Source organism: Oncorhynchus keta, chromosome 13 (assembly GCF_023373465.1).
Source record: "Oncorhynchus keta strain PuntledgeMale-10-30-2019 chromosome 13, Oket_V2, whole genome shotgun sequence".
In the NCBI taxonomy this organism is placed as follows: Eukaryota; Metazoa; Chordata; class Actinopteri; order Salmoniformes; family Salmonidae; genus Oncorhynchus; species Oncorhynchus keta.
In genome coordinates, this window is record NC_068433.1 from 14977520 (window position 1) to 14990455 (window position 12936).

A 12936-nucleotide genomic window follows, 5' to 3' on the forward strand; every position below is an offset into this window, starting at 1 on the left:
GTCGCCATGCCACCCAGTCCCCGTGTAGTCGCCATGCCACCCAGTCCCCATGTAGTCGCCATGCCACCCAGTCCCCATGTAGTCGCCATGCCTCCCAGTCCCCATATAGTCGCCATGCCACCCAATCCCCATGTAGTCGCCATGCCACCCAGTCCCCATGTAGTCGCCATGCCACCCAGTCCCCATGTAGTCGCCATGCCTCCCAGTCCCCATTTAGTCGCCATGCCACCCAGTCCCCATGTAGTCGCCATGCCACCCAGTCCCCATGTAGTCGCCATGCCACCCAGTCCCCATGTAGTCGCCATGCCACCCAGTCCCCATGTTGTCGCCATGCCTCCCAGTCCCCATGTAGTCGCCATGCCACCCAGTCCCCGTGTAGTCGCCATGCCTCCCAGTCCCCATGTAGTCGCCATGCCACCCAGTCCCCGTGTAGTCGCCATGCCTCCCAGTCCCCATGTAGTCGCCATGCCTCCCAGTCCCCATGTAGTCGCCATGCCTCCCAGTCCCCATATAGTCGCCATGCCACCCAGTCCCCATGTAGTCGCCATGCCTCCCAGTCCCCATATAGTCGCCATGCCACCCAATCCCCATGTAGTCGCCATGCCACCCAGTCCCCATGTAGTCGCCATGCCACCCAGTCCCCATGTAGTCGCCATGCCTCCCAGTCCCCATGTAGTCACCATGCCACCCAGTCCCCATGTAGTCGCCATGCCTCCCAGTCCCCATATAGTCGCCATGCCACCCAATCCCCATGTAGTCGCCATGCCACCCAGTCCCCATGTAGTCGCCATGCCACCCAGTCCCCATGTAGTCGCCATGCCACCCAGTCCCCATGTAGTCGCCATGCCTCCCAGTCCCCATATAGTCGCCATGCCACCCAGTCCCCATGTAGTCGCCATGCCACCCAGTCCCCATGTAGTCGCCATGCCACCCAGTCCCCATGTAGTCACCATGCCACCCAGTCCCCATGTAGTCGCCATGCCTCCCAGTCCCCATGTAGTCGCCATGCCACCCAGTCCCCATGTAGTCACCATGCCACCCAGTCCCCATGTAGTCGCCATGCCTCCCAGTCCCCATGTAGTCGCCATGCCACCCAGTCCCCATGTAGTCGCCATGCCTCCCAGTCCCCATGTAGTCGCCATGCCACCCAGTCCCCATGTAGTCACCATGCCACCCAGTCCCCATGTAGTCGCCATGCCTCCCAGTCCCCATGTAGTCGCCATGCCACCCAGTCCCCATGTAGTCGCCATGCCACCCAGTCCCCATGTAGTCGCCATGCCTCCCAGTCCCCATGTAGTCACCATGCCACCCAGTCCCCATGTAGTCGGCATGCCTCCCAGTCCCCATGTAGTCGCCATGCCACCTGTCCCCATGTAGTCGCCATGCCTCCCAGTCCCCATGTAGTCGCCATGCCTCCCAGTCCCCATGTAGTCGCCATGCCACCTGTCCCCATGTAGTCGCCATGCCTCCCAGTCCCCATGTAGTCGCCATGCCACCCAGTCCCCATGTAGTCGCCATGCCACCCAGTCCCCATGTAGTCGCCATGCCTCCCAGTCCCCATGTAGTCGCCATGCCACCTGTCCCCATGTAGTCGCCATGCCTCCCAGTCCCCATGTAGTCGCCATGCCTCCCAGTCCCCATGTAGTCACCATGCCACCCAGTCCCCATGTAGTCGCCATGCCTCCCAGTCCCCATGTAGTCACCATGCCACCCAGTCCCCATGTAGTAACCATGCCTCCCAGTCCCCATGTAGTCGGCATGCCTCCCAGTCCCCATGTAGTCACCATGCCACCCAGTCCCCATGTAGTCACCATGCCTCCCAGTCCCCATGTAGTCGCCATGCCTCCCAGTCCCCATGTAGTCGCCATGCCACCCAGTCCCCATGTAGTCGCCATGCCTCCCAGTCCCCATGTAGTCGCCATGCCTCCCAGTCCCCATGTAGTCGGCATGCCACCCAGTCCCCATGTAGTCGCCATGCCACCCAGTCCCCATGTAGTCGCCATGCCTCCCAGTCCCCATGTAGTCGCCATGCCTCCCAGTCCCCATGTAGTCGCCATGCCACCCAGTCCCCATGTAGTCGCCATGCCACCCAATCCCCATGTAGTCGCCATGCCTCCCAGTCCCCATGTAGTCGCCATGCCTCCCAGTCCCCGTGTAGTCGGCATGCCTCCCAGTCCCCATGTAGTCGCCATGCCACCCAGTCCCCATGTAGTCGCCATGCCACCCAGTCCCCATGTAGTCGCCATGCCTCCCAGTCCTATCCGTTTGTTTACTTTGTTCCATGTTTCAAGCGTTACAGAATACCCAATTATGTACGGGTGGATTAGGTAAGGCACAGTTCTTACGCAAGCTGGGGCTGTTCCTAACATTTCAACAAACTTGCGCGGTGTTGCATTGCAAATATGAAAAAGTACCAATTAACATTGGGTTTGTCTCCAACATGTTGTTCATTACCACCCTCCTTGTCCTCCAGGGTTGGGAGTAATGGTAATTTACCCAACCCTGTTGTCCTCAAGCTTACCTAAGCTCAATCACACAAAGCTCTCAGCATGCCAGTCTACCATGATTAAGCGTTCTCTGCCGAAGAACACTGCTCTCATACCAAATCCCTAACTCTCCCTCTTTCTTTCTCCCTTCTCTCGCTCTCTCTCTCTCTCTCTTTCTCTCTCCTGAGCTGATAACACAGTGCTAATTACTGTGTGGAACTAAAAGCTTCTCGGAGAGAAGAGAAACGAGAGAGAGAGAGATAGGCTGCTTGAGAGATTGAGCGTGCCAGGGGGATGAGAGGGTGTGTAGGGGTAGACTAGAGAGGGGTGTGCGTCTCATATCGCTGGTTAACACACTGCAAACACCAATCAAGTCCCATCTAATTCAATGTGAGCTATTGCACCATCATTGTCCATCCCTGATCGCACTACATAGCCAGAGCCACAATCCTTTGACTTCAGCTTGACTAAATTCAATAAATGGAGGGAAATGCACTTAATTATCTTTATATGGTGTTAGCAAAGCAGTCACTTAATTATCTTTATATGCTGTTGGGAAAGCAGTCGCTTGATTATCTCTACATGGTGTTATCAAAGCAGTCACTTTATTATCTTTATATGCTGTTAGCAAAGCAGTCGCTTAATTATCTCTACATGGTGTTATTAAAGCAGTCACTTTATTATCTTTATATGCTGTTAGCAAAGCAGTCGCTTCATTATCTCTACATGGTGTTATCAAAGCAGTTGCTTCATTATCTCCACATGGTGTTATCAAAGCAGTCGCTTCATTATCTCCACATGGTGTTATCAAAGCAGTCGCTTCATTATCTCCACATGGTGTTATCAAAGCAGTCACTTCATTATCTCTACATTGTGTTATCAAAGCAGTCGCTTCATTATCTCCACATGGTGTTATCAAAGCAGTCACTTCATTATCTCCACATGGTGTTATCAAAGCAGTCACTTCATTATCTCTACATTGTGTTATCAAAGCAGTCGCTTCATTATCTCTACATCATGTACTCTATCTATCGGTTGTGAGGAGAGAGGAGATCACACATTGTAGACAGTATAAAGATCAATGCTGCTAGCTTCGCCATCCTTCCAAAGTAATGTATAATTCAATGGTTGGGGTTCTGCACAGTTATCAATGCAGATAGTCGGTCCTTCCAAAGTCAATGATGTACAGTATGACGCAACTGGCACTACTGTTAGGAATGGAGTTTAGGGACCTCTGTAGAGCCATATTACACACTATGTGTGCCTCCCAAATGGTAGCTTATTCTCTATGGGCCTTGGTCAATAGTAGTGCACTATATAGGAGATAGGGTGTGTCCTAAATGACACCCTATGTTATATCTGAAGACCTCTTTGCTATGGTTATGCAGGAGACATGCTGGTGTGCTGTTTAGCTACTCTCAGAGCCTAGTAAACATGAGATCAATGATTCATGTCTGTATGCATCCTGGTACTCAGAGGCACAGTCAGCTCCTGCAAATATCTGGTGTTGTTTTCTATCGTTAGTGAGCATAATGTTTATGGCTTGACGTTTATGCACGGCACAAAGTCATAACACACCCTCAGATCCTACCTTCAGTGTGTTTTGAGAGCTAATAAGTCCTTTTCCCGCATTTCTCAAAAATGTTAATGGCTTTGCTATATTGCATTGTACCTACATAAGATAACCCTAAATAACATTTTATTACGAAAGCAACGCCCATTACGAACAAGTTACTCAACCAAGTACCATAATTAATTACAAATTCTATGATCTAAGCCTTAATGGAAAAGTCCACCCAAAAACGATCTTTTGGTATTTATTTCATTAGTCCATTGTCCCAAAACAAATGGGTGGAATTCAGCCGTGTGCATTCTTACGGATGCTTTGTTGGTCTAACCCAGCTTTCACCACTCTAACGGATGGCTCTGTCAATACCCTGCTTTTCCTGGTATATCTTCCTTTTGCTACACTAATAGCTGATGTGTCGTTTTCACGGCCCGGCGAGCTCGCCTTGCTCTCCCGCTGGTGGACAAGGAGAGAGATGAGACAAAGACAGAGATGAAGGGACAGAGGGGAGGTTGAGTGTAGCAGACGGAGGCAAACAAATAGATAGATGGAGATAGAGGAGACAGAGAGAGGGATGGTGGTATGGGGAAGAGAGGACAGGAAGAGACAGAACATGAGTATTTCAGTTTTGGGGGAGTGGAAAAACAACGATGACAAAGACAAAGGAAAAGCCAACATGTCACCCCCAAATCACATATCAAACATTACAACTATGGCTGAAATGGCCCATCGCTTTACAGCTGAAGAAGTGCAGAGATCATACGCTACATTCAACAGCTAAGATGTCTGCCCGTCAGATCCTGTTGATCTTCTTAGTTCCATTTCCTGTGCCAGCAATCTGATGGGGCGCTCCTCTCAACCCTGTTCACATGACCCATGCATTTATCAGTTAGCTAGCATTGCGTCCCCAACACACAGACACACACACACACACATTGTCGTCTGTGCAGTTAATAGGCCAGCTTATGGAGGTTGTCATGTGTTTTGCGCTAGACCAAACCTGGTAATTGCTCTATAAGTACTGTACAGCCTCAACTGGGGGCGCAAGCTAATGTCGCAGGGCTGCTTTAACGAGCCAGGAGCCCCCCTTCTGCTCGACGTGATGCTACGTCAACACCATCGAAACGGGATAGGGGGACGGGACACAGGGGAACTGACCCAGATTTCTTCATGACAAATAATTATTTGATGTTTTAAATAATACCGTCACTTTTGCTGGTTTTGATTTGCACTGATAGCAGACTACATGGTACAGAATGGGGGGAGTCATCTCTTCTCCTGAAGTTTCCCCTTGGTAGAAATCTAGGATCATATTCCCCTCCCCCAATCTTAACCCTAACCATTATAGGTGGAAATGCTCAACTGACCCCAGATCAGCGTCTAGGAGCAACTTTACCCTACACTGAGTACCACCAGCCATTACACTACCATGGTACATGTATATTCCAGTACTACATGTAGAAATCCTGATTCAACTCATCAAAAGCTTGGTGATTAGTTACTAGTTGAATTCATTTGTTTATTTTATTTAACCTTTATTTAACTAGGCAAGTCAGTTAAGAACAAATTCTTATTGACAATGACGGCCTACGCTGGTCAAAACCTAACCCGGACGACACTGGGGCCAATTGTGCAACACCTTATGGGACTCCAAATCATGGCCGGTTGTGATACAGCCTGGAATCAAACCAGGGTCTGTAGTGACGCCTCGAGCACCAAGATGCAGTGCCTTAGACCGCTGCACCCTCGGGAGCCCTAATTAATGAGGTGTGCTGGTACTGGAATAGACTAAATAAATGGAACTGGCCCGTGAAGAGATTTGGTTAACACTGATCTGGATGAATGAAAAGTATTGCAGCAAGTCGTCAACAGTGCAGCTTGCGCAGGTCGTCCAGGTGTCCAGATGAAGGAAGTGAATGTCTGCATTCCTAACTCCAGGGGGAGGCATTGAGACAACTCCTTGATAACATACATACAGCGTCTAATAAGGGACAGTGGAAGTGCGGGGGGCTGCCTTAATCGACATCCACGTCTTCAGTGCCCGGAATAATGTGCTAGACTCGAAAACAGTGGCAAGTGTTACCGAGTGGACTATCCTAAATAAATAAATACCAATTCTATTGTAGTGCCGATATTTTCAGATATGAATAGGTTTTTTTCAGGCTGCATTCCTAAAATGTAACGTAACAAGGGTTCAAACACCACCTGATCCTTCATATCTGTATTCATCTGCTGTTTCCCCCTCTCATTAAACAAGCTGCATTCCTAAAATATAACGTAACAAGGGTTCAAACACCACCTGATCCTTCATATCTGTATTCATCTGCTGTTTCCCCCTCTCATTAAACAAGCTGCATTCCTAAAATGTAACGTAACAAGGGTTCAAACACCACCTGATCCTTCCTATCTGTATTCATCTGCTGTTTCCCCCTCTCATTAAACAAGCTGCATTCCTAAAATGTAACGTAACAAGGGTTCAAACACCACCTGATCCTTCATATCTGTATTCATCTGCTGTTTCCCCCTCTCATTAAACAAGCTGCATTCCTAAAATGTAACGTAACAAGGGTTCAAACACCACCTGATCCTTCCTATCTGTATTCATCAGCTGTTTCCCCCTCTCATTAACCACGTTCTATATCCAGACAGAGAAAATACTCATCAAATATACATTTAAAGACCAATACTTTGAAAGCACAACGTTAGAAATCCATTCTAGGCTACAACATCATTAGATATTTGTTATCAAAGGGAGCGCTGCCCATTTAGGAGATGGTAAATGAAATGGAAGAGTGTGTCTGGTGCAGATTTTACCATGGGCTCATTAAGTCCAGGTGGACACACACACACACACACACACACACACACATTTGATGAATAAGTAAATCCATCCTGGCTATGGATACATAAAGGAGAACTCTGTGTACAGACACAGTGAACAAATCACTGTGCTCAAATCAATTGTGCTGCTCATGATAAAGAGCCCTCATCCCTCCCCCCTGTATTCCTTCAGGCTTGAGCTTGTCTTGAATATTAACTTGAGCCTGGGGGTTGAGGAGAATAGATAAGGTATTCTGCCAGGCAGTACAGGGGTGTGAGAGCACAGAGTTCTGAATGGGCTTTTTATTATGGCCGCTATTAACCTAACTTCCACTGTGATAATGTAGTGTGCTGTGGCTCTGGGCTTAATGGACGTCAACAATGTATTATCACTGGGTTGTATTATATGGAGTGTGGTGAACTCAAAATGGAGATGTGTAAACTTTGGGCTCTAGTTACATCCTGCAACCAGAGTTGATCCTAGTCAGGTCCCATTGACAGGAGAAAACTCCTGTTTTCCCCAGAAATAGAACCCCCTCTCACACCCTCTCCCTCCCCTCTCTCTCTTTCTCTCCCTCCCTCTCTGTTACAGAACACGGATGACATATTGGTAGCGTCTGCTGAGTGTCCCAGCGATGACGAGGACTTGGAGGAGTGTGAGCCTGGAAATGGTGAGTCCACTCTGGGGGTTCTGTGTCCACTACAGGGGGTCCATCAGCCCAGCAGAGACCCACAAGAACAGAAACAGCTAGCTCCCCTAACCCACTTTTTTCTACTACTGTGACCCCATGACCTCTCATATGCAGCTCTGATTGGCCAGATGTGCACCCACCCTGGTTTCTCATTGGCTAAGCTCTCAAAGTGGTGCAGTGACAGCTCCAAAGTCACCCGAGCCATCTGCAAAGTAACCTAGCTTCCTAATTGGGTAGCTGCAGGTGTTAGACGAGCTGCACCAATCAGTCTCTCCGATCGAATTGGGGCCGGACAGGTTCAACATTGAACTCCTCTCGACCGTCCGCCTCACAGTGGCGGCTGAGTGGACTCGGAGCTGAGCAATGTCGACGTGAACAGAAAGGTCAAACGAACTTCTGTCATGGGATGGACGGGGGTGTGAAAAGGGCAGGATGTTGATAGATTTTACCGTGATTTCAGGACACTGGCTGGCTGCCTGTGCGCTGGCCGGTTGCCTGGGAACTGCCAAGAACTCTTACATGCATCATAATGCTAAGACTGCCAGAGCTAGGTTCCACTGGGCATGTTTGTGTTCTCCAGTGAAGACTCAAATCAAATGCTTTCCCTACAGCAACCTAGGAGGTCTAGAAATAACCTTTATGAAATATTTAGTTCATGTTCCATTTTTTTTTATCTTGTTTTCATTTGATGTGGAATCGAACTCAGCAAAGATTACATTACGTTTGACAATTTTTATTAAATCGATGTTAAGGTGTTGTTAAAAACCACATGAAAATCGTATTACACCTTAATTAGGTGGGTGGAGATTATGGGAATCACTGTGCTTACTAGGTAACACTGATCTACGCTAAGCCGAAATATTCCACACTAGATCAATTCTCTGCGTGGTTTAACTGTAGGTGGTGGAAGCCGAAATAGAGGTGTTATCAGAATGAGAAACGATAGTTTTTCAGTAGCTGTCCAGAAGACAGAGCGGTACCACACAGCTCCTGATAGACACTAGGCTGTCTCTCACACTATTGTCGGGGAAAGTTTCTACTCAGTCTGGCCTTCCCTGAGAGACAGAACATCACACACACACACATTTATCCTCCACACACACATTATGTTCTGTAAACCTTTCCATTTTAGTCATTTAGCAGATGCTCTTATCCAGAGCGACTTACAGTGACTGCATCTTAAGATAGCTAGGTGAGACAACCACATATCACAGTCGTGGTAGAGGGGGGTGGCAACAGCCTGAATCCCTCCTTGAAATCAAAACCCCTGTGAGAGACCTAGCATTATCTGATGTGTGCCAATGACTGGGGAGATGTACCTCTCAAATGAGCCAATGACTGGGGAGATCTACCTCTCATATGAGCCCATGACTGGGGAGATCTACCTCTCATATGAACCGGCTGGAGGGGCATTGTAACTCTCTGAAGGCTTTTCAGTGGAGTCCAAAGGGAAAGAAACACACACACACACACACACACACACACACACACACACACACACACACACACACATATATATATATATATATATATATATCAAAACACACACATATATATATATCAAAACACACATACAAAGTTAAATAAGGGGAACAGGCGACAGAGAGGGAGAGAGTGAGACCGATCATGAAAGAATGAAGCGGCCACAGAAAGACAGTGAGAGAGAGCGAGAGAGAGGGGTGGAAAGCCACATCTTGGAGGAGTGATTGGCGTTGAGATGTGCGTCACGTCTCCTTGCTCTCCGACGAGAGAGGGAGCGACAGAGAAAGAGAGAAAGAGATGTTGTATCCCTCCCTGCGTAACGTCTGAGTTTTCTATCTGCCCTGCCTGCCTCTCCCACCGGGCTAATTAATATTTGGCCTCGTTAGACTTGCAGTAATTACATCATCCAACCGAGCCTGGATTTGGTTTCGTTCACTTTTAATGAGCCCCAGACAGAATAGGAAGAATACATAGCAGGGCTCCCTTTAACAAAGCCCTGCTATCTACACCACAGCATCAGCTTTGGAGGACTCACGCACATAGTCACACAAAGAGATACAGATAGTTCCAGTCTTCTCTCTTTATTTTACTAGGCAAATCAGTTAAGAACAAATTCTTATTTACAATGACAGCCTACGAACAGTGGGTTAACTGCCTTGTTCAGGGGCAGATTGACAGATTCAATCTAGCAACCTTTCGGTTACTGGCCCAATGCTCTAACCACTAGGCTACCTGCCGCCCTTTAGCCTGCTAACAATCTATCTACCCCTCTCTCTCTCTCGCTCTCTCCCTCTGTCTCTCTACTTCTCTCTCTACCTCTCTCTCTACCTCTCCCTACCTCTATCTCTCGCTACCTCTACCTCTTTCTACCTCTCCCTTTTACTCTCCCTCTCTCTCTCTCTCTCTCTCTCTCTCTCCCACACATGTACACTACAGTAATGTCTCATGAGAGGGCAGGTGACAGTGCTGTCACAGAGCTCCACGTCAGCGAGATGGAAGGTTCAGTTCCCTTTAAAGGTGCACTATGCAGAAATTGCGGCGCAATTTCCCGGTTGCAAAAATTTGAATAGTATACCTAATTTCAGTTTATGTGACTAAGCAAGCAAGTATAGTGTAGATAATCATTGTATCATCTAAGCAGATGTGAAATATGTTTTCCATAACCAAAAATATTGTATTTCCATCTGTTTGAAGCTGGTGTACAAAACCGAAAGTAAAATAAAACTTATAAAGCACATAGCACATAGCATAGAAATACTGCACATAGAACAGACATACCGCTTCTTAGACTTGCTTTCAATGAGAATGGCAGATCTATAACACACATTTCTATGTGAATTTGGTCAGGTTCCCAAAATGTTATATACTGCAGCTTTAAAGAACAAATGATGGGGCAGAAATAACTTTGATCAAACTGATCCATTGAGAACAGTGGGTATCTGTATGGTGATGTTGATATATATTGAGTGTACACATAGACTGACCAGGTGAATCCAGTTGAAAGCTATGATCTCTTATTGATGTCTCCTGTTAAATCCACCAGTCAGTGTAGATGATGGGGAGGAGACAGGTTAAAGAAGGAGTTTTAAGCCTCAAGACAATTGAGACATGGATTGTGTATATTTGCCATTCATAGGGTGAATGGGCAAGACAAAAGAGATCATTGAAAAGTTACCTCATTAATTATAATCAAATATTTCATTTCTTCTTGCACATGTATTATACAGTGTCTGAATTCAGATTTTCAGAGGAATGTACACACTTATGCTGGTTGATACTACATATATATTTCCATGTGTCAATAGACTATATTTGAGGCATTTTCTGTGCATCAATACATAGTATATTGTCAGTCTTATGAGGTACATCAAATCCAATATGGTCACTGAGGCAGAATATCAACTAGCTTCAACTCAACTCTCCAAAGGAACGAAAACAATGCAGTCATATCAAAACCTAAATGAATTAATGTCCCAAAATCACATAAAACTGTGAAAAGGTGTAAACAAATGTTGTTTGGCAAATTAGTGTCACTTTTTCTTACTCCCTCCGTCCTTAATGAGATTGTGGGATTAAATACAAAAATATTTCAGTAAATATTAGTAAGAAGTGAGAAGACTGACAGTGATGGAGAGAGAGCGAGAGGGGACAAAGAAGACAAGATGGAGAGAAGAGGGAGATAGAAAAATCAAAGGGGCGGCAGGGTAGCCTAGTGGTTAGAGCGTTGGACTAGTAACCGGAAGGTTGCGAACCCCCGAGCTGACAAGGTACTGTCGTTCTGCCCCTGAACAGGCAGTTAACCCACTGTTCCTAGGCCGTCATTGAAAATAAGAATTTGTTCTTAACTGACTTGCCAAGTTAAATAAAAGTAAATAATAAAGAGGAAAATAGGTTGATGTTTCATACGTTGACTCATCCCAGGATCAAACAGAGGTAAATAGGTTGATATTTCATACGTTGACTCATCCCAGGATCAAACAGAGTTAAATAGGTTGATATTTCATACGTTGACTCATCCCAGGATCAAACAGGTAAATAGGTTGATATTTCATACGTTGACTCATCCCAGGATCAAACAGGTAAATAGGTTGATATTTCATACGTTGACTCATCCCAGGATCAAACAGGTAAATAGGTTGATATTTCATACGTTGACTCATCCCAGGATCAAACAGAGTTAAATAGGTTGATATTTCATACGTTGACTCATCCCAGGATCAAACAGGTAAATAGGTTGATATTTCATACGTTGACTCATCCCAGGATCAAACAGAGGTAAATAGGTTGATGTTTCATACGTTGACTCATCCCAGGATCAAACAGGTAAATAGGTTGATATTTCATACGTTGACTCATCCCAGGATCAAACAGAGTTAAATAGGTTGATATTTCATACGTTGACTCATCCCAGGATCAAACAGAGTTAAATAGGTTGATATTTCATACGTTGACTCATCCCAGGATCAAACAGAGTTAAATAGGTTGATGTTTCATACGTTGACTCATCCCAGGATCAAACAGGTAAATAGGTTGATATTTCATACGTTGACTCATCCCAGGATCAAACAGAGTTAAATAGGTTGATATTTCATACGTTGACTCATCCCAGGATCAAACAGAGTTAAATAGGTTGATATTTCATACGTTGACTCATCCCAGGATCAAACAGGTAAATAGGTTGATATTTCATACGTTGACTCATCCCAGGATCAAACAGGTAAATAGGTTGATATTTCATACGTTGACTCATCCCAGGATCAAACAGAGTTAAATAGGTTGATATTTCATACGTTGACTCATCCCAGGATCAAACAGGTAAATAGGTTGATATTTCATACGTTGACTCAGCCCAGGATCAAACAGGTAAATAGGTTGATATTTCATATTGACTCAGCCCAGGATCAAACAGGTAAATAGGTTGATATTTCATACGTTGACTCATCCCAGGATCAAACAGAGTTAAATAGGTTGATATTTCATACGTTGACTCAGCCCAGGATCAAACAGGTAAATAGGTTGATATTTCATATGTTGACTCAGCCCAGGATCAAACAGGTAAATAGGTTGATGTTTCATACGTTGACTCAGCCCAGGATCAAACAGAGTTAAATAGGTTGATGTTTCATACGTTGACTCATCCCAGGATCAAACAGGTAAATAGGTTGATGTTTCATACGTTGACTCATCCCAGGATCAAACAGGTAAATAGGTTGATATTTCATACGTTGACTCAGCCCAGGATCAAACAGGTAAATAGGTTGATATTTCATACGTTGACTCATCCCAGGATCAAACAGGTAAATAGGTTGATGTTTCATACGTTGACTCATCCCAGGATCAAACAGAGTTAAATAGGTTGATATTTCATACATTGACTCATCCCAGGATC

The 12936-nt window shown here is 45.9% G+C and overlaps 1 protein-coding gene across 1 annotated transcript in view; it reads left to right on the forward strand.

The window, feature by feature from the left end:
- The window catches only part of LOC118392701 (neurexin-1-like), a 1157590-nt gene that overhangs the window by 1128415 nt on the left and 16239 nt on the right, over positions 1–12936 (forward strand). Inside the window, exon 22 of the mRNA XM_052460740.1 lies at positions 7466–7544. Coding sequence (XP_052316700.1) covers positions 7466–7544 — 79 coding nt within the window. The remainder of the gene's footprint in view (positions 1–7465; positions 7545–12936) is intronic.